Raw genomic sequence first — 21,931 nt, forward strand, 5'->3', positions numbered from 1 at the left:
GGCTTCAGTGTTATTACTTAAAGTAATACAAGCAGAGCGGTGGAAAACAAATCAGTGGAAAAACTGAGATTTTCAGGCAGTTTGAAAAATATTTATTCTATTTAAATTACATGTGAAGACTTGACAAAAGTCACCGCAAACAACCCAGGAGTAGTTCCTTTACTTTATTTCATATACTGACACTGGTTGTGTAATATAGTGCTGTCTCATATCCTCAGATGATTTGAAGTTTAGTCCACATACGTGTAGGCCTGAAGTCAATCAGGCCACAAGCTGTGAGGTGATAAGAAGCGAGGGGTGGGTGGGGGGGGTTTAGGTATAAAGTGAAGGACTCATCTCCATTCGCCAAGTTCAGCGCGATGGCTGGCTGCCAGCAGGGCTGTTTATGCTCTGTAGCCATCAATCTATTTTCCAGCCCAGATGGCTGTGATAGCTGTAGGAGGAGCAGACATGAGCTTTACCTGACAAGGATTCTTATCGAATCCGTCTTTGCGCGCTGATACAGATATCACACTGTGATCGCTGTCAGCTCACGTCCAAGTGTTGACCCTCGAATACACCAGGATGTGCGAACATGAAAAATTGCCTTTTGATGTCACATTTGATGCGATGCTGCAATAAAGACGCAACAAACTCGAGGCCGTCTTGCAGAACAGATGAACTGCCGTTGGACGTTCCTCTTATCAAACGAGGAAATGTTAAAACAAAGCACACATATATGTAAATGCTAACATGTTAAAGTTGATCATGCGACGATGGTTTGGCATATATAATAAATCTGGCACAGTTCACCCGTGTTGCCAAACTCACGTCTCGCATGTCATGTGGTCCATTGCAGCATAGACACCGATTTGGCATCACAGCTGGTGTGATCCATAACAACATGGTCTGTGGTTCCACCTCAGCTCTTCGAGAAGACGGGAATGAGCGAAACTGGGATACAGTGATCCGAGACTTAATACAAATGTGGGCCAGGGGTGTGAAGTGGGGTGCTGATGGTCCCTTCCCTACTTCCTCGCCTCCTACTTCAGGTGCCCTTACCTGTGAAGTTTCAGGACTGGATCTTCCACACCTGGCAAAGTACTCAAAGCTACTTCTTACACTGAAATGCTAAGCTAGCACAAGCTACAGTCTTTAAAGGATAACTTTCGTTTTTTACAACCTGTGTTGTTATGATATGCTGGTGCTATTCCCCTCTGAGCCGGCGGTCGGCCAGTTTAGCTGTAGTTTGGCACAGCTATAATTCGTATTTGCGTATTCGTAGCCGACCGTCGCAGAGTTAGCTGTGTTGTGGCCGGCTGCTCGCAGTGGCCGGCTGCTCGCAGTGCCCGGCGTTCGACAATGACATCATCCACGTCAGAGGTAGTTGTCTAGAGACGCCGGATGTTGATAACATGCCACCACGGGCTCAGAGGGGAATAGCACCAGCATATCAGAACAAAATATTGGAATATGAACGAGTTTCGCCACAGATCATGTGTTATATAGAGGCTGCGCATGGGTGCCCCGAGTACTTGTATCATACGGATATACGCGCGCTCCTCTGGGGCTAATTTCTTCAAAACGACCCCAAATGCCACCAAAGTTGTCTGGGTGAGTAAATGGGCATATTTAATGCTACAAATAAGGTCCAGGTTGTAAAAAACGAAAGTTATCCTTTAAGGTCAGCTGAATGTTGAGCAGCCAAGGATGAAATTCAACATACACTGTACGGAGACTCAAGTTTTTAGTTTGTAAATGATGATGAATACATATTGTTGTTGGTTGTAAATGAGCAGGTCTTTTCTCTGGAAATCAACAACTTTTAAAATCCACACAATTAAACCTAAATCAGCAGTTTTTCCTCAATATTAATCCATGAAACTTTCAAGACATTTCTCAGAAATCTTTTAGGAAATAAAGGAACAATGTGCACATTACACTTTACTCCTGTGATGTATTTACAGAGTCTTATTCTGGTTTAAAGCTCACATTATTCACACATTGTACACAGACCCAGTGCTCCACATTACAGTAGCCTGGTTTCGGAGTATGACAGCAGTTGAAATGTCATTTAAACAAACCAGTGGGAGTTGAAATGTCATCTGCCACATGTTCATCTTTGACCTCAACCTTTCATTAAGAAGGCCATGGCATACAGTATATGCGATATTGGCATCGTAACCCTCAGACTTTTTTCAACCCCCAGTGGCTCGCTGTATTACCCAGAGGACAGTGCTTGAATGAAATATTCATAGATACGTTACATTTAATAGATGCATTACAATAAAGTTTTGCTCAGTAAGTCTAAATATCTGTTTGCCAGACATTTTTATGCACAAAAGTGGGAAGGCACCAATACCAAAATACTGTATAAAAACCAACTATTAAAAGCTTATCAGCATCAGATGAAGCCTTTTTTCATTCAATTAATCAATTTTGGTTTTGTTCTCTTAACGCTGGTGAGTTCACACACATCCAACATCAGTCAGTAGTAATGATTCATGTGCAATTGATGGCAAAACATCCATCAAGAAAGACAAAGTCGAGCTGCATCAACCCACTCTTTGCTGCTCACCACAAATGCATTTAGGCTAATGGACACTATGTGCTAGACTGGAATTAGTTTGTTTGTCCTGCAAGCAAATGCATCTTGCACCAGTGCAGAGGCATATGTTGCAGCATTTTTTGTGACTTCATGGTGAATTTTAATTCCTCTCAGGGGGCTGAAAGCAGCGAGAGGAGTTAAAACAAATGCAAAGTGCGGCTACTAATGTTATAACTCTGTGGGCAAGACAGACAAGAAAATGTTTCAGCTGTTTGTTCTTTAATGTCAACTCATTTGTGATGGAGTCTCTTCATCTGGTGATTAAGCTAAAAGCTGAGACACAGAGGTCTTCTGCGATGAAACAAAGTCTTCCGGGATGTGAGAGCACTCTGAATTTGTTTGCTCGATGCATTTGCCGGTAATGGGTAAATAAACATGATGCAGTGAGCAGAATGCGGATGGATAAGTGCAGTGGTGGGTATGAAATGTTTCCATGGAAAAACTTTGCAGGAATCAAGCTCAAACTGTGACACTTTTACAAACCGCAGTGGTGAAACGTCACAACATACGTTTACTCAAGTGCTGTATTTATTTCTGATTAGATTTATTATAATTACTACATTTTTGAGGTTGTAAGACTCCACACTTCTCTAAAAATGAAGTATGCTGCTGTGTAACTTCAGCTATATTCCAATTTTTGAGCAATAAATCTTTATCTAATGGATTCATATTGTTTTATCATTGCTGGATTGGTCACTGATGTCAGTTTAAAGTACCTCATTCAGCTGCAGCTGTTTTCAGCTCTGAAAGCCTGTCCAGCTACAACTGGCTGACAGGCACAGCTAGCGACCAGCAGGTGAACATAGTGGAGCATTTAGGAGCCAGAGCCAGACGTTTGACATGGGTGGTGTGTACGAGGCAGCAGGGGAAGGAACCAAATGCAGATTATAGAGGAAGGCAGGGAGTGTGCATCAAAAGGGAAGACAGAAAAGCTCAAAGGCAATGGGTGGCAGGTCCAAACAGTCCAAACAGCAGTTGTTTTTAGTCCAGGGCAGGGATGAGACAGGGAAAAGTCCAGACAGGCAGGCAAACAGGTACAGATTTGGTCAACTACAACAGTCTGACGTGGAATCAAAAGGATCTGGGCTGGTACATGAAACAAGAGGCTGCTGAGGGAACGAGGTGCAGGTGAGAAGAAAACTCAGGTGAGGGGAATGAGCTGATTGAAGAGCCGCAGGGCAGACAGGAGTGGATCTGGAGAGCGACCAGAAAAGTCTGAGGGAATCTGGTGGTGGAGAATAGCAGCTAAGGGGCCTGGGGAAGGTGGGATTGCAGCAGGAGGAAGGGATATAAAGCCAGACTATGACAAGATTTCCCTCAGGTGTTTGCGGAGGCCGGACTAAAAGGAGAACATGCATCAAGTGGCCAGAAACATGACTCCAAAGAAAGCTAATGCTAAACTCATTATATCAACTTAAAACTTTAAAATATGTCAATGCTGTGTCCACATCTTGTTTCCGAAGCCCCCAAGTGGCCAAAACATCAGCTAATGCAGGTTTAAATACTTTTTACACGACTTACTTTACACTACACCGAACATGACATGTATAAGAGGAGGTGAACAGCTAAAAATAAACAGAATTTCACAGCTGCTCCTCTTCCTGACAGAAAAGGGCCATGTGATTACAGGAGACTGCTGGTCTCATGGCAGTCAGGACCATTCTGGGTTCTCGTCAGTCTCTGCAGGTCTGCAGCTGGGTGCAGGGCAAATGAATAACGATCTGGCTCTGAATCAGCCAAGGCCACTCCAGATCATGGCTGTTCTGGGTTGCGGTTTCCTCTGAGGCCGCAGGGCTCCTGCTGCAGGCACAGAATCACCTGAAAACCACGAGGACAAACACCAAGAGAAGCAGCTCAGCTGAGCTGTGATCTGAAGCTCTGCGCTGCTGCCTGAGTAATTCATCTGTGCCTGTAGCGTTCATTTGCATAGTGTTTGCACAAGTGAGCATTCACTGAACCACCCGCTAAGTCTTTGTGATTACCACTGTGTTCTGCTGAGATAAAAAAGGTCTTTATATGACTAAATGGTGCATGAAGGGGACTCTACCCACTGACCATTATGCTGTTATTCTGTCGGTTCTGCAGCAGAAGCCACCGTTTCTGCTACAGAAATTCGTGCACTATAATTTTATTTATTTGGTCAGCTGAAAGAAATGAATCACGTCTTTTTGAGCTGGTGTTTTTTGGTGGAGAGAAAGTTGATCTCTTTTTTTTTCATCCAGGAAGAAATTCAGTCACAGAAGGCTCCAAGTCACAACTTTTTCATCCTCTCTGCTGTGCTGTTACTCGCTGCGAGGAAGATCTGTCCTGAAAATGTGAGGCGGGACAAAAATGTGATGGGGAACTTCCGCACTTCACTTCTGCCTGTTTATCTCTCTGGTGCTGTTTCCTGGAGATGTTTGAGATGTTTGAGATGTTTGCTCAATTAAAAGTCTCTGGAAAACGCATCAACAAACACCTCCTGATTTGCTTAATGAAGGCAGGTTGCTGCATCTAATTGTTTGATGAGGATGCAGGCGGCTGATGGCTGATGATCGGCGAGGATGCGCGTCACCCTCCTGCGCACGAGATTGGAGAAACACACGAAACGATACTGGATAAATTTAGCGAACAGTGTGTTTGGGCTTTTTCTCGTTGCTGAGCAGATCTGAACTGAGCTCCGTCTCATTCTGCCGTGCCACCTTGGCCACAACATGAAGTGTCTCCAGCTGGGGAGGAACAGAATATAGAAGTGGCAGATTAGGAAACTGTTAAGAGCCGTCAGTGTTCAGCCACAACCTCCTCCCCTTCCCTATTTATGCATCTTTTCCTCCTCACCCGCCCTCCCTCCTTCCCTCCCCACTCTCTCCCATCTTCCAACCTCTCGACACAAACACATCAGAGGCAGACAGCCGGCTTTAGAGTCTCCTCTTACAGCGTGCTCTGTGTGTAACCACTAAAGTGTTTCTTCCTCTCTGATTTCACTAAACAAGTAACATTTCCCTCAGAATAGTCTTGTATCTGCATCACAGCTTACAGAAATCACACATTTCTTCTGTGCACTGCTCAAATGTGTCTATTTTGGAGCATATGAAGCCTGCGTGGACTGAAAGCAATGATTTCATAATGCAGGCGGCCACTCATATAGCAACTGACTGTAAACGGAGAAGGATCGAAAGTAAATGAGATGCATTATGGTGCTTTTTCGTGAGGAATCCTGCTAAGAATCAATCACTGTGAATCACTTGAAATGTTCACCACCAAAGGCAGATGGACGTGAAACAATAGCAGCAGCCTCCCATAACTGCATGGCCCACATGGTGGAAGAGGATTTAGAAAAATTGACGAGTCGCTGTCACAGTGGTATAGAAGCCTTTTGTCATGGCAGACAGCTTTGTCTCTCTCACTGATGCTTTGGTGAGAATGACACTGAAATATTGATGATAATTACTATGATGGATTGTGGATTACTCTGCCCCCTGCTTTGAGAGATGATAGATGCCAAAGTCACAGTAAAACTTTATCCTGATCAAAAGGGAAACATCAAAGAGCAATGTCACTTTATGTACATCTGAATTAATTATAGAAGGATTACACAATCCGCAGTCATAAGATTTCACTTACACTGTGTGAGTAAACTATTCATAAAATGTACATATTGGATGTACTCTTCTACCACAAGTGATCAATGGTTGCTTGAATCTGCTTCAAGCGCAGCATAACAAGTGTTCAGTAATTAGTTGGATGACTCCTCAGCCTCTTCTGTTCTGCCAAAACTGGAGGCACTGGCATCATGTGCAGTGCCTTTCATTGTTTTCTCATGATGTTGCATCGCCAAATGTCATGTATTTTCCACAACAAGATACATGTAATTTGGGAGATAGCTCTGCTGGGAGTGCATAGTGGAAATAATTGCGCAGCTGCGCAGGACAGGAAAGGGACTCTAAATAGTGTGTGCATGTGACCCCCAACTGCAGTAAATAAATAGATAAATAGTGGAGGATATTCAGAATGGACTTCCAGCAGCACTGTCACTTTAAAATTTGCACTAAAATGACACTGTATGGTGTCTGTTTTAGTTACACTGTCAGCATGAGGTAACATTAATTTGAAAAACAGCGGTGGAGGAAGAATCCACATATTTCGCTTCAGTATAATTAGCAATATTATGAATACCTACTGTGTTACAAGTAAAAGTCATGCATGCAAAATTTTAAATAGAACTTTTAGCAACAAAAGACTCTTTAGATATCAAAAGTAAAAGTACTGATGATGCAGAATGTCCCTGTTCACAGTGGTATTATCACACATTTCATATTACTAGATTATTACTGGTGCATTAATATGTAAGCAGGTTGTTGATGTTGTAGCTTGTCAAATTAGAGCTCATTTTAAATATGCTCTTGGCTTAATGTATAATGAACTCACTTATCATGTGAGTCGTAAATTCTTCTATAGCTATCACATAGATGTTATGGAGCAGGAAGTGCAATATCTCCCTCTGAGATGTAATGGAGTAGAAGTATAAAGCAGCATACAATTGAAATTATCCAGTAGAACACAAGTACCTCATAATTATACTTCAGAACAGTACCTGAGTAAATTTTCTAACCACTTCTGAACATGATTTTAACCACTACAAAACACTGATATTAATACTGTCTGGGGTATCAGATATCCCAGCTGCAACACATGGTTAAATACAATGAATTTTCAAACGCTCCATATCTGTGATGGGTGATGACAGTGCAACACCATAACAGTTTGTCCATAAGACGTCTAAACTGCATTTCATAATCTGTCACTTCGTTGTCTATAGAACATCTCACCAAAGGACTGCATACATAAATGTTAATTAATGCGAGTTGGCCTTATAAATAAATTAAATGAAATTAGACATCTATTTCCCAAAACAATAGTGACTGTGTAAGATAGCATACTGTACACTTCCTTGTTAATATAATTCAATTTTCCTTTTTATTCCTTCCATTATTGCTACCTTTGCACTTTATTTAATTGCATTGCCTCTATTTATTGTTTTTAATTCTAATCTGATATGTGTGTGTGTGTGTGTGTGTGTGTGTGTGTGTGGTGTGGAGGGGAGCGTTGTGCAGTTCTATGTTGAAGCTGAACCTTGAAATATTTCCTTATTTGGTATAAAAACAGTGATTTATGATAATTGCCCAGTTAGTGGAAAATTTAAGGGTCACCATTTCAATGCTTTTTCTACACGCTGGTTTTTAATCAAGTCAGAAGACAAGCAAAAAAAATAAAATAAAAAACATTTAAAGAGGGGGGGGGGGTGTCCTTAAACAGTTACAGAAGTGAAGCCAGCCTGCTTCTCATGCGTCGTCTGTCTGTAGAAATAGGTGTGGATGCTGCTCAGGGATGCGCTTCCGACTGCGCTCCAACACCTCAGACCACGTGACCAGCAGGCGCACAAAGGCAGCCTTATAACCGCCCGCGCCGCAAACGCTCCTCGGCGGCTGCGGGTCCGGCTGTACTGGCTCTGACACTGACAGTACACGGAGCGTGAACGCACCACCGGTCCCACGGCAAATCAACAAAACAACATCAAGCATTTCACAACGGCTTCCGGCTCCTCTGTGGAGTTGCTTTAACTGTTGGTGAGAGTGAAGACAACAACAACAGACTGGTTTACTCCCAGTTCAGCTGATTTTTTTTTTTTTTTGTCCCCAGCATGGATCAAAGTGAAATGTTTGCTCTGAGAAAATCAAGGTAGGTTTTGGTTGTTTTTTTTTTAAAGCTTTTATTATATTAAATCATTTTTCCTCGTGATAATTTTGGATTTCTGTGCTATTTTATTTCCGTTAATTTGTTCTTGGGGTGTTATTTTTTCCAAGTGTACGACCACAGCTTTGATCCAGACTGCTTTTGTTCTCTCAAACTAATCTCATGCACAAGGGGTCATGTCATGTTTAATTGTTGCTGTTTTTTTCCTTCAGTAATGTCTTATTCAAAAATCTTCACGTAAACTTGACTGTTAATAACTGACATCATCATTACTGACATCAAAAATGTTAAATGGTTCATTGGACAGTTATGTGCACTCTTTATCTAGTCCCTCCCTTGATGGCTAATTAATCCAATGATTACAGAGTAAAAGCAGCTTAATGCTTAATGACCTCCTTTAATTAATAAGAAAGCTGGGCTGTCCTACATACTTAATGCAATGATTTCCCCTGAGGCTGGACAGGTTTGTCATCAACTGTTCAGTTTCCCACTATTGTCTGGGATGCATCTGCTCTGGAGTCAGCTGGCTGATACACAGATTCCCCCATATCTCCCAGCAACAAATTCATTTTCCGCCATATTAATCATTAATAAATATCGATGCTGCTTCATGCATTTAGATATTTTAATAATTAAATGTAACAAGATATATTTAGTGCTTTTCTTAATGAAAAAAAAATATTTTTTTTCTTCATAGGTGTCCTTTTGCATGGGTCTAATGCTGTTACACCACACACCCTCTGCACCGAGCATCCACACAGCCACAAACCAGCCATGAAGTTGGCTTTGCACAGGATAGCGGGCACCACAATGAGCACCTTAACGACAGGTGTGCAGTATCTCGGCTCCAACGACGCCAGCTACGACGACCCCTCCGTCGATTCGACTCTAATCAAGAGCAGATTCCACTTTGAGAAACCTCACTCTGCCTCCGTTAGTCACGCCTTCCCCGGACTCGTCCCTGGAAATAAAGAGGCCATCTACAGTGGCCTCGCTCCCGTTTTCCCCACCAACGTATCAGACCTTCTGCTGAGTAATGGCACGTCTGTGGGGGGCGGAGGGGCAGCACAGTGCGGGGAGGACCTTGTGGACAACATGGAGTGTTTCATGATCCTCACTCCAGGTCAGCAGCTTGCGATCGCCATCTTGGCGCTCACCCTGGGTACGTTTACAGTGCTGGAGAACCTCATGGTGCTGTGTGTGATCCTGCACTCCCAGACGCTTCGGTCTCGGCCTTCCTACCACTTCATAGGGAGCCTGGCTGTGGCTGATCTCATAGGCAGCATCATTTTTGTGTACAGCTTCCTGGATTTCCATGTCCTCCATAGGAAGGACAGCCCCAATATTTTCCTCTTCAAGCTGGCCGGGGTCATCGCCTCCTTCACTGCCTCTGTTGGCAGTCTGTTTCTCACTGCGATCGACCGCTACATCTCCATCCACAGGCCCCTGGCGTACAAACGCATCGTCACAAAGACCAAAGCGGTCATCGCCTTCAGTGTGATGTGGACCATCTCCATCGTCTTCTCGCTGCTGCCGCTGCTTGGGTGGAACTGCAAACGTCTCAACTCTGTCTGCTCGGACATTTTCCCTCTAATCGACCAGAAGTACCTGATGTTCTGGATCGGCATGACGACTATCTTGGTCCTGTTCATCATCTACGCCTACATGTTCATCCTCTGGAAGTCCCACCACCATGCTGTCCGCATGCTGAGCCGCAGCTCCCAAAGGAGTGTGATTGTCTACACCGCGGAGGGGACTAAAGTTCAGACAGTGAGGCCCGAGCAGGCACGGATGGACCTCCGTCTGGCTAAAACCCTGGTTCTGATCCTGGTGGCCCTCATCATCTGCTGGGGCCCACTTCTAGCCATCATGGTTTACGACCTATTTGGGAAGGTTAACGACTTCATAAAGACTGTGTTTGCCTTTTGCAGCATGCTCTGCCTGCTCAACTCCACCGTGAACCCTGTGATCTACGCCATGAGGAGCAAGGACCTGCGCAGGGCCTTCGTCAACATCTGCCATATGTGCCGGGGAGGAACGCAGCCTCTGGACAACAGCGCTGAGAGTGACTGGAACAGCAGGAGTGTGAGATGCACAGCGGGCGGGGCGGGGAAAGATGGAGCCGCCTGTGGAAAGACTCGAGTAAAGGTAGCCCAGGTTACCGTTTCTGGGGTGACTGAGACTTCTACTGCAGAGCCGGTCTAAGAGACAAGCTGCCCTGCTGTGGTCCAGCTGTGACGTGCAGATATTGTAAAATAGTCCTCCTTGTGCACTGCTCTGTTACTGTGACATGTGCCAAAAAAATGACCCAGATACAGGACTGAAAAACAAGTTTTTGTTGCTTTGAAGCTGAAATCTGTAATATTTATATATTGTTATATCCATGGCGGAATGCCATGATGAACATGTTTCTTTACTCTCTTCTTGTGAAAAGGTTTGTAAGGTTGCACAAGTCTCGTTGAAGATGCCACTTTGATCTCATTTCATTCAGTAAATAACAGCCACATTGGCGAGATCCAGTTGGCTCAGGGCATATTTTTCTGCAACAACTGCTACAAACGCAACACTCTGCTCTGTCATCTTTGCTGTTTGAATGTGCATAAAGTTACAGATTTCAGTTTTAGGGAAGAAAAATATGGCGTTCCCTTTGGTCTTTCTATTTTCACATGATATCATAGCAATATTGTGGCAGTAATACAAGGTGAAACTGTGTCTACCTTCATGCAACATGTCAGTTTTGAATGGCATCACACTGCTTGTAAAATTTGCATCAAAGTAGTGATTTGAAATCAACTATTGATACTTTTGTAAGACCATGATAGCGTGAAATTTGACATTTTAATGTTATTGTACTTATTTATTGTTTTATTTTTTAAACATGTACTTTGCAAATATGAACTTTTTTTGGTCAAATCAAAAACCTTTGGACTAAAGTTATTCGGAAATGTAATATAGCTGTTTACCACACACGTGCTTATGAAACAGTTAAAGCATTTTGTGAGAAGCTACGCTTGTGAAGCATCCATTGTGCCATTGTGTCCCATAACAGTGTGTAAGCAAGGACAAGAATTCAATAAATATATAAAATATGTCTATTTTTATCATAATTTTGTCAACATATCTGGGTTTTTTTTAAACAAAACAATGAAATCCCAGCTAAAACCATTCCGTCAACAGGCTAATTTACTATATATGAGATATTTTCTTTCAAAAAAAAAAAAAAAAGAAAAAAGTGTGAGTGTGTGTGACTGTTTGCAGCCATGGGCTTAACCTTTTTTGGCTTGTTAGCCTGAAGCTAAGTCTTCCTGTGACCCTAGACCCAGGCTGTTGGTCTTTATGTGGACATGAATAATGAGCGGTTCAACCAGATGAATTTTTTAACTGTTTAACGTGAGGACTTTTAAGGACTTTGATGAAAATATTTTTCATAACAAAAAAAATGTTAGAAATAAACATCCATATAGATACACATAAATATACAAAAATGCATTTGTTACTGCTTTAATTACCTTATGACCTCGAAGTGACATCAACTGTTCAGGTCTATTTTTTTGTGTAACACTGCCCTCCTGTGGATATAAAAGAGACATCATCCTTCTATTGTCTATTATTTCTTATGGAGTGATCAGACTGATGAATTGAGTTTTAGTTCATCGAATAGTATAATAAGGCTATATTGTAAACAAATAAAATTTTTAAAGGTAATGTATGATTGATTCAAAGCTTTAGATTCAAATTAGGACGACATCAACCTTTCTTTTCTCGTTTAGGAGCTTCACTACATAACCCAGAATGCATTGCAGCGTAATTCACATATGACGTCAGGAGCCGGAGAAGCCGACAGCCTCATATCAAAAACAAGCAGCTAAGTTGCGTTAGCTAGCTCCCCTAAAGAGCAGACAGTTGGCCCGCAGCCGGCGGATCGTCACTTCAACTTTTGGGAAGCAACTTTTAGAACAACACGAGTGTTTAACTAAGTCGTACGTTCCAACATCCCCTCCAAAAGGTAAGAAACAGCTTTATTCAAGTGTAGACCAGAGCGCACTGTTCTACCAACGGTAGCCAAAGCTAACGTTAGCTTTGTTTTCTTTTTGATTATTAGCTAGCAAGCCCAGCTAACGTTAGCTTGCTAGCAAATATTTAAAGCCTCAGCTGCGCAGTAAGCTCAGCCTGTACTCCTATGCGAAGTAGACTCGTCTCATCGAAACAATTCATACTGTAATTAGCAAGTCTTGTTAAAGAATAGCCATTGTTAGCAGTTATCTGAAATAAATTATTACTGGCTTCATTATTGTCTTGTTTCGGTATTTTGCCCCCCCCCCCCCCTTTAACAAACTGAAGTCATGGCGTGTGGAGCCACCCTGAAGAGGACCATGGATTTCGATCCGCTGATGAGTCCTACGTCCCCTAAAAGACGAAGATGCGTCCCCGTGTCACCATCGACCTCATCCTCATCCCCTAGGAAGTATCTTAGCATGGAGCCCTCGCCATTCGGCGAATCTTCATCCACACTTAGTGCAGGTAATGTTACTTATGTTGGCTAAGTTGGCCTGCTTTGGGGCCAGCAAGGGGCTTGGGATGCATTAGCAACACGTTGAACCACACTACAATACACCAGAAAACAAACATGCTTCTCTGTGAGAAAGTTAAGTTGTGGACTCCTAACATGGCAGCTGTTTTTGTCTTAACTAATGGAACTCTTTGTCTTTTTTTGTTGCTTTCTTTTGTCCCACTAGAACAAATCCTCAACAGCATCAAACAGGAGTACAAACGCATTCAAAAGAGGAAGCATCTAGATGGAGGCTACCAACAGTCAGAGTGCTGCTATTCCCCAGAGTCCCCATCCCAGTCGTCTACTATGAATGTTTCCAGCATGCCAGGTTGGTTGAGGAACACGCTGCCTACAGGAGAGACTGCTCCAGAATTACTGTGGCACGTTTTCAGGCAGCATCAGTAATACCACATATAACACGAGTCCTTGATTTTTGTTCCTTTTTTTTTAATGATTTGTACAGGAACGTCCTCTGGAGGCGTTTCTCCCAGCAGAAGAGAACAGCCATTATTCACCCTCAGACAAGTTGGAATGATCTGTGAACGCCTGCTGAAAGAAAGGGAAGAGAAGGTGCGGGAGGAATACGAGGAGACCATGACTTCAAAACTGGCAGGTCGGTACACACGGAGCAAGAATTTTTTTTTTTTGTATTGCCTCAGAACAACACAAATCATTTCACAGGCCAAAACCGAAAGATATTCACAACAGCAGCAGCAAATTCTCACTGATAGCTGATTAGCAGAATTTCCCAGTTTTTCTTGCAATTGATAAATTGACTTATCATCCCAGCTCTACAAAAGTTTTGTTTTTGTTTGGCCAAAATGAACAGTTGTCATTTAATTGCAAGCAAGCAAAATCCTATGAATTGCAATGCTGTAGGAGGCCAATGTTTGGTGTTTTTCTTGTGTAATGAATTGATGGAGCTTAATTTTTCCAGCACTAATATGCATTCATATGATTGTTTGGTGTGAACTAGTTCAGTTGGAGAACCTGTTCTTATGAGCTGTGCTGAACGGGTGCTGGTTTTTACCTCCCAGAGCCAGATTTAAATATGGGAATGGATTGACTCCAGTAAATAATATCAGTAAAATTTGTCAGAAGTGTGTGTGATCTGTATCACAGTTAAAAGTCACGTCTCTGGGGGAATGACAGATGACTAATGCCAATAATGCACATTGTCCTACAGGCTTGACATTAAGTTGTACATCAAGAGTAACTGAGATTTCCTGTCCTGTGTGTTCCAGAACAATATGACACCTTTGTGAAGTTCACACACGATCAGTTAATGCGACGATTCGGGGAGCAACCTGCAAGCTGTGAGTGCTTTCATTTCATCCTAAATTATGTCCACATTCCTGTCTCTCTGGCGTTCTGTATGTGAGAAAGTCTTGGATCTTAGTTTGAGCTCTGCCTTTGAAGTTTAAAGTAACAAGTCTGGTTTCTGTATTTTGTTTCATCTCCCTCCTCTCCAGATGTTTCCTGAGTGTGGCACAGAAATCTTTGCAAGACGGCCTTCTCTTGCTGCAAGCTATCATGCGATATCTCAAGAAAGAAAAAAAAAAAGCTCATCATTGTAAGAGATTCAGTTTAGCTAGTTTAAATGGAACTTTTCTTACTGTGCCATATTTCTGTCTTTGGGCAAAGGTTTATATGGAGCTGTTGTCAGTTGTTACCACTCTGTTGTAAGCAACTAGGTGCTTCCTAATGTAAATTAATGGACCCTATCTCTACCAGTGGCCTATGTTCCTCCTGCTGTACGTGTATCTACAGTTATCTCACTTTTGTAACGAGTCCCAGCATTCCAGGCTTTGTCACTTGTTTTCTTTGTACATGTAAATATGATAAAGCAGCGCAGAGTTTTACTGAAGGTTTGCTGGTCAATCTGAGAGGAAAGTGGGGAAAAAACAGTGGAACAGAGAGAATGTTTGCCGTTTGTCCTCTGTTCATTTTTTAAAATTGAGCATAAAGTGTGCTAATTTGATTTTTTTTTTTTTTGGTTCTCCCTTCCAGTGTTTTATTTATTTTGACTTTTGTTTTGCTGGTATCACTTTGAAACCAATGTACTTATTGGACAAAACAATAAAAAATCTTTTAAGAGTTGAGAATTGTTTTGGTGCGTTTCTATGGTACATGTATGTTAAATGAACTGATATTGTTCATGTAAGCAAATATTTTTAAAATAGTGAAGTAAATTTCACCAGGAAGTCCTGACTGCGATCACAGGCTTTTCCCTAAAGATAGTTCTTGCCCAAAACCAGAAGTCAACGATGAGTCTTGCAAAGCTTGACCACTGCTGTAATCTTTGCATTTTATTAAAGAAAACAAAACATGAGTATTGGTTTGTCTTTCAATTATCTTTACTATGCATCTGTATTTAAGCTGTGCCTTCAGTAGAGAAACATATTGGCTCAACCACAGATCTTGTCACTACAGATACACTTGACATGATTGAGGTTTAATGTTTTTACACACTTATGACTAAAAATAAACATGATTATCAGACACTGCTCACCTGTAGTTTATTAGAGGGAAAAATACAGTACAATATAAATCCAAGAGAAACTTGATAAGAGTTTACATGTAGGAAGACAGCAGCCACAGATGTATGTAAATACGTGTGTGTGCGTGTTTTCTTTCTGACTGGTCAGCAGCCTCCCCAGGTGAGTCGAGCCACGTGGTCAGTCTTCTGCTTGGTGGACTTGATGAAGCCCAGAAATTCGAGTTCTGACACGGCTTGGATGAAACGGGCACTAGAGAGCAAGCTGAGGAACAACGTTTCATGATTGTGGACTCATCACAACATAAAGCAAGTCTTAAAAAGATGGAAGAGCGTTATGGGAAAAACACGTTGGTAGACAAAGTTGCAGAAGGATACTGTTTGACGTCCTCCACTTTGCCAAAACTGTCAGAATCAGGATTGTTACCCTCAGCAGCAGAAACCACTGTGGCGTAGGCCTGAAAAACAAACACAGGTTTTCATTCATGTCAGTATCCAGTCCAGTCTGAGCCAATATTTGATTTTCAGATCAATAATGTGATACACTGATCCTCAGAATCAATAAAGCCTGCACGAGAGAATGACAACAACAGACTCCTACCATCAAAGTTTGTAGGGAAAAGTTCAAAGGCGCTTTACACCATTAGCCAAATATCAAACTCGTACAGTATATTAACTCACTTCGAGCCAGTCGTAAAGGTTAATCAGCCTGCCGCACTCCAGATGGAGTTTGTACACGATGCAGATATCAGGAGCAGCATTAGACACGGTGCCATCCTCAGTCTTCAGGCTCTCATTCTACAAGAAGAGTCAGAGGGAAGAGGTCTTTGCACGCTTACAAGCTTTTTCAATGTCTCGCATATTTTTCCAAAGGTTTAACATATACACACTATATTTCTATACTTTCAGCTCTCAGTTTCTCCTCGTGTGAAGAAGGATACACAGGTGATGATATTAGGCAGATTGTACCTGGAGATAATAGTAGGGACTGCTGAGTGCAGCCTGGATGGAAGTGCGAGGTGTTGCGTTGAGGTGGCGTCTCACTGTGGCAGAGGAACTGTAGTAGCAAACTTCATTGAGTGTCTGAGCCTCAGGGGGAGACAGGTGGCTCCTGGGTGGGAGAGAGCTGTTAGCCCAACAAGAATTTCTCCCATATTCAAGTCATTTAGCATTGCAGCACATTTTCAGCAGAGCAAGAAGATGTTTTACTTCACTAAGCTGTCGATAAACTCTAGAGCTTCATTTCGGAGAACCTCAAACGGACTCAGTTTCTTGGCTCTTCTAGACTCGTTCATCTCCAGCAGTGTCTATAAGACATGACAATAACATGACAATGTCTGAATCAAAGTATTACAACATATCAGAGAGGAGAGTCTCTGCACAGAAAATGCTGTGAGGATAACACTCTTCATGAAACCATGAGAACCTTCTGAAGGTGGAACAGATCTGTTTTCTTTTGAAGATCCTTCACTGGAGAGGTGATGCAGTCTTCCACACAGGGGGGAGTTTCAGCAACTACTGCTGTCAAGAACAAGAACAAGAACAAGACAAGAATTTCAAGTAGTGATGCATATGCATGACATTTCTACTGCTTATTCCACCTATAGCAATAGTTATTTTAGAAAAGAGACTGTCCCCGGGCAAAATGTGGGAAAGGACGTACAAACCGAGAATAATGTTATGTGGGTGCTCTACCTACATTTTCACTACTTACTGTCCAACTGCTTGAATTTGGTGAGCAGGTCTTTCAGCTGGACAAGAGCAGCTTTCATCTTCTTTGACTTGACAGGCTGCAGAATCTCAACACACCGCTGCAGCAAAGCGATCAGCTCGTCTTTAGCCAGCATCCTGGAGGGAAACCACAGGAGCTTTGTTACTGAATTTGTACAGTGGCACCCCAAGTGGCTATTTTCAAACAGGGTTGGTGTTGGACTAAAGTCTGGTCTGTTCAGGGGAGCTTCTGCATAATAAAAGCCCAGTGTCAAAACACAAAGGCACAATACTATTTTACTGAGTATTATTGGATATTTGTCCACCAGGAGGAGCAACAGTCCTCTTAATATCCCTGGATATGTTGCCATCTGGTGGTAAAATGTGTAAGTAAAGTTGACTCAAGTACATACTTGGAAGAGTAACATTCAGATATTTTAAGACAGATGATGTCATCCATTTGTTGGTCCCTCTTGCTGACACACAGGTTACATATCCAGACTTACTTGAGGAGCTTCATGGCTGTCTGGTAATCCTCATTCTCCCATACATTCTTCTCCAGACATATCAAATGGAGCTCTCTGACCTGAAACACAGATTGTCTGGTGAAAACAGCCTGAAAAAACTGCTTCAACGCTAAAAGAAAGCATATTTTGTACAGTTTCAAAGCAGTCATTTCTTGCCTGTTTTCCGAGGGGGTACCGAGGTAAAGACGAGGTCAGAGTGTGGACACACCTCAGGACCGGATAATAGTTCTTGTGGTATTTGCGAAGGTCGTTTATCAGCTTCTGACACACAGTCTACAGAAAAAACAACTTGAAGAATTGGATTCTGCTCAGGTATTTGCATTCATTATTGGCTAAAGCCTCAGGTGTCGAGATAAAAACAAAGAATGCACCTTTAAACGAGTGTCATCCGTCAACAGATTCATTTGTTCCTGAGGTTCCTGCTTCTCCACATACCTGTGAAAAACACAGGTTAGGCTGGATTTAAAGACTCGCTTTTACATCTAAAAGGTAACAGGACATCACAACAAAACAAACCTGTTTTGTCTGCAAAGTGATTTAACTTTAATTGTGTGTGAACCTTTTGAAGGACGGCAGATGCCTGATGCCCTCTAAGTCGCTGTGGCTGAGCTGCATCACATTAAGCAGAGCCTCCTTCTTCTTACAGCACAGAACACTGAGAGGCTGAGAGTGAAAGTGCTCCAGCAGGGCCAGCTGCAGCAAGATAAAGAGGAGCGTTTGTTTACCACATATCTGAACAAGATCTACAGACAAAGAGACACATCGCGGACAAAGTGTTCAGAGGCTGTGCTGTACCTGAACGCCCTTGATGAAGTTTCTCACTGAGAAATCGTGGTAGAGGAAGATGCTGATGAGCACCTGCATCACTTTGCCGTTGAGCTTAAAAGGGAACTGAGGTGTCAGGATCAGCTGGGAACACAGGCAACACAAAAAATACAATTAACTTCTTGGGATTGCATTTACAAACAATAGAATAGCCGAGTAAACGAAAAATAATGTTTCTCATCATCATTTTTTATCTGTATATACAAAAAGTGAAAAATTTACACACATTCCGAAAAAATTGCAATTAAATTTCAATAAACACTACAAATTTCAGTCTCAACAGTGTTGAACCCATGCCGTACAAGGATCAGCTTCACAAAGTTAATAAGGGTTACTGTTACTGGTTACATTACATGGTACAAGTGATTCTGTTATTCTGTTTATCGCCTGAATTTACCTGGATAGGTAAATCTGTCACTCACATGTTTACAGGTGACATACTGCAAAACATAAGCTTCCATGATCAATAATACACACTAGAATTCATTTCAGCACATTCTATACAGGCTGCATTGTTTTGAATTTAGCTGTTTAACCACCTAATAAAATCAAAATAATGAAAAACAGCAGCATAGATGTAGGTTTTGTGCTTCATGGAGTAAAAACGTTAAAGAACTCATTTTCAAAAAGGCAGAAGTAAGAAAAACTTTATTTAAAATCTGTATTGAAACAGCTTTACTTATTACAGCATCTTCATGATTAAATGCAGTGCAATACCCCGTAAGTTACAATGCAGTGTTCGCATGAGTACCACCAATATTTTAACACGACAAAGTTGTATAGAAGATTGACAATGAGGTGTGTACTATGCATGAGAGTGAAACTACCTTGTCTATGACTGTGGCCAGGTGCTGTGTGCAGGACAGGGACTGGAAGAGCTCTATACACAGCAGGGAGGACACAGAGTGGGGCAGCATGTGTTGGATGGTGCTGGGTGATGTGGCAATACCAAAGATGAACATCAGTGGAAGACGTTCAATATACCGGCTGTGGAACAGAGGAAATATACACAGAGATACTGTTTAAACATCTGAACTTACTAAACTGTCCGAATTTAGCTGTTTAGACCAAATATTCTTAACAAGGTGATGGATTAAATGTTTCTCAGTGAAGGTGGTGACAATAGCAGACTTGTTCAGATCCTTACAAATTATGATTTTATTGTAATTCCATAAACAGGAGGAGGCTGATAATACAATTACAATTAAAGAGTTAAATTGTTCAACTCAGAGTTTCTAGTAACCTGCAGATAAGTATGAAGTCCTGAAGAACTCTTGGGTTGAAAGCCTCCAAATCTTTGAAGATAATTACAACAGGAGGCTGCTGCAGATCATCTCTGCCAGGAGAAGAACGCTTTTTTCCAGGAGTGCCAGTGTTGGATTTCTGAAATACAGAAGAAAAATAAAAGTGCTTTTGGGTGATCAAACTCCTGCAAATGTTAAATCTTGTACACTAACTATGTTTTATGGTCCCACCTTTGTTTTTGTATTGTACCAATCACAGAGTGTACTGAGAGAGCAGTGCACACTCTTGTGAAGCTGCGTACTGGTCTGCTCAGCCTCCTCCTCTTCCTCATCATCCACAGTCACAACAGTGTCCATCAACCTCTCCAGGACCCTCTTCATCAAGTGCTTCAAAGCTGAAATGATAAAGTAGACAGTATAGAGATCTATATAAAGATACAAAGAGACAAGTGTTCAAAAAGGCAATGTAAGGAGTCCCACACCTCCGCACTCTTTGGCCTGTACAGAGGCCACATGGGGAGTGACAGAGTTCTGGAGCAGGTCAGACAGGCTCTGGAAGGTCATGTCATGGTCTGGGACATTCACACCTATGGAGAATGCATGACACTATGTCAGATTAGGCCTCAAGAAACCCTCACAGGCATACCACAAGACTGATATATATATCATATGATATACTATATTTGAAACTGGCTGTGATTCGGACAGCCAATCAGCAAGTGCTACAAACATACCAAGGACAAGAGCAGCTGTGGGAATCTCACTGGCCCTCATCTGTGAAGCCCAGTCACTGTGTTGTCGGGTGGAGGAGCACTTCCTCGTGAAGTCCAGCAAGCTGTCCAGGATTTTCCTGTTGAGTTCATCCTGTAAAACCTTTACAGCCAGCACAATATATATATATATTTAATTCAAATCCCTGTTTTGGGCTAATATTTTAAGGATATGTTTGCTGGGACCTGACTATAAAGTGCTTTCAAAGGAGTGTAGCAAAAATCACATTTTTAAATATTTTTTCCCCAACTGAATGACAAATCAAACTACAGCTGCAACAGTTAATCGATTAATCAGTTAGTTGTCAACTATATTGATATTCAATTCATTGGTTTGACTAATTTAGGCAAAATTGCAATTCCAGCATGTTACATTTGAATGTGATGTCCTTACTCCTCTGTGACAGTACACTGAATATCTTTTTAGTTATAGACAAAACAAGACATTTCAGGACATCATCTTGGGTTTTAGGAAACAGTGATGACAGGCGACAAAAAACTAGTCAATTAATGGAGAAAATAAGCGACAGATTAATCAACAATGAAAACAATGGTGAGTTACAGCCCTAAATCAAACAGTCCTACACATGGTTTTGTATTTGTCACATCTGGATGTTTTTGTGATATTGTACTAATGTGCCTTTCAAAGCTCCAAACCATTTCAGATATATTGAGTTTAATGCTTATAATGTTTACAAATGTACCAAATCATGACACCAGCATATTGACAGAAAGATAACATGTTGAACACCTGTTCTTACCTCTGTATCTGTTTTAATTTTGTCCCACAGATCTTTACAAAGTTTAAATCGCGTTTCACTGTTCTCAGATCCTTCACAGCCATGGGTGAAATGATCCTCTGTGGAGAAAATCCATCAAGGTGAGCATAACTCGGAAGATCTAGAGTCATCTGACAGCTCATTGGCTAAGTAAGGACACTCTCCTATAAACGTTAACATAACTCACCCAAACTGAGGGTCTTTTTCCTCTTAGAACTAGGCTTAAAAACAAAGCAGCCCTGCAATATTAACGGAACGACAAGTTACAAACAGTGGCACTTAACTGTAAATACGAACACTAGAGCCGAGGTGGCCATGTTGTTTGAAGACTTCCAATGTAGTTTCATGAATTTTATGAAGCATACCGTTAAAAGTACCACATAACGGCAGAGTATTAACATACCTTTGACACAGATGAAGTAGACATCTCAGCATTAGCTGCAACTAACGACAATTTTATATTTCGGACAGTTCAGTCACTGACTTGCGTCTGTTTAAATGTAAGACACTCGTTTAAAATGTTATTTCCACTGTGCTTACGAAGTGACTGCCGTTTCCCGCCAGTGTGACGTTTACGGAAAAGGTTGTGTTCACAGCTCGTGAACGATCACGCGGGTGTGTTCATAGCTTGGTTTAAGTTTTAAAAAGGGACGTTCAGAATCTTTGTTTTAAGATACTGGCTATGACAAAAAGCATTGACTGTTAAC

At 41.8% G+C, this 21,931-nt stretch overlaps 3 protein-coding genes across 4 annotated transcripts; 2 read left to right on the forward strand and 1 right to left on the reverse strand.

The window, feature by feature from the left end:
* The first annotated feature begins 9,094 nt into the window (after positions 1-9,094).
* Positions 9,095-10,627, forward strand: LOC121618861 (cannabinoid receptor type 1B). The gene has a single exon (XM_041954490.1). The coding sequence runs from the start codon at positions 9,095-9,097 to the stop codon at positions 10,523-10,525; it is 1,431 nt and encodes a 476-aa protein (XP_041810424.1). The 3' UTR covers positions 10,526-10,627.
* Positions 10,628-12,181: 1,554 nt separating this feature from the next.
* On the forward strand, positions 12,182-14,972 carry LOC121617998 (akirin-2-like). Its single transcript, XM_041953230.1, has 6 exons — positions 12,182-12,326; positions 12,662-12,841; positions 13,057-13,200; positions 13,336-13,485; positions 14,117-14,188; positions 14,345-14,972. Exons 2-6 carry the CDS (start codon positions 12,664-12,666, stop codon positions 14,353-14,355), a joined length of 555 nt encoding a protein of 184 aa, XP_041809164.1. The 5' UTR covers positions 12,182-12,326; positions 12,662-12,663; the 3' UTR covers positions 14,356-14,972.
* Positions 14,973-15,158: 186 nt separating this feature from the next.
* On the reverse strand, positions 15,159-21,768 carry orc3 (origin recognition complex, subunit 3). Of its 2 annotated transcripts, none has more exons than XM_041953228.1 (20): positions 21,628-21,768; positions 21,412-21,463; positions 21,207-21,304; positions 20,410-20,548; positions 20,158-20,262; positions 19,907-20,070; positions 19,675-19,814; positions 19,259-19,418; positions 18,402-18,515; positions 18,166-18,299; positions 17,978-18,041; positions 17,763-17,879; positions 17,586-17,665; positions 17,084-17,217; positions 16,796-16,887; positions 16,579-16,676; positions 16,339-16,480; positions 16,051-16,167; positions 15,748-15,827; positions 15,159-15,622 (listed from the first exon to the last, which is right to left on the reverse strand). In XM_041953228.1, the coding sequence occupies exons 1-20, from the start codon at positions 21,649-21,651 to the stop codon at positions 15,517-15,519; spliced, it is 2,160 nt and encodes a 719-aa protein (XP_041809162.1). In that variant the 5' UTR covers positions 21,652-21,768; the 3' UTR covers positions 15,159-15,516. The 2 variants fall into 2 exon arrangements, with proteins under 2 accessions (XP_041809162.1, XP_041809161.1); XM_041953227.1 differs by having other exon boundaries at positions 16,796-16,890.
* Between the last annotated feature and the right edge of the window lie 163 nt (positions 21,769-21,931).

The sequence above is a fragment of the Chelmon rostratus genome, chromosome 15, assembly GCF_017976325.1.
Source record: "Chelmon rostratus isolate fCheRos1 chromosome 15, fCheRos1.pri, whole genome shotgun sequence".
Lineage (NCBI taxonomy): Eukaryota > Metazoa > Chordata > Actinopteri > Chaetodontiformes > Chaetodontidae > Chelmon > Chelmon rostratus.

Bases quoted from the DNA above. Each gene is read 5' to 3' on its own strand.
- orc3 (XM_041953227.1), bottom strand. From the start codon at position 21,651: ATGTCTACTTCATCTGTGTCAAAG. The intron at 18,516-19,258 runs GTAGTTTCACTC...CTGTGTTCCCAG, and splicing joins TGGCCACAGTCATAGACAAG to CTGATCCTGACACCTCAGTT. The intron at 16,481-16,578 runs GTAAAACATCTT...TCTCCCACCCAG, and splicing joins TTTATCGACAGCTTAGTGAA to GAGCCACCTGTCTCCCCCTG.
- LOC121618861 (XM_041954490.1), top strand. From the start codon at position 9,095: ATGAAGTTGGCTTTGCACAGGATAGCGGGCACCACAATGAGCACCTTA.
- LOC121617998 (XM_041953230.1), top strand. From the start codon at position 12,664: ATGGCGTGTGGAGCCACCCTGAAGAGGACCATGGATTTCGATCCGCTG. The intron at 13,201-13,335 runs GTTGGTTGAGGA...TGATTTGTACAG, and splicing joins GAATGTTTCCAGCATGCCAG to GAACGTCCTCTGGAGGCGTT. The intron at 13,486-14,116 runs GTCGGTACACAC...TGTGTGTTCCAG, and splicing joins CATGACTTCAAAACTGGCAG to AACAATATGACACCTTTGTG.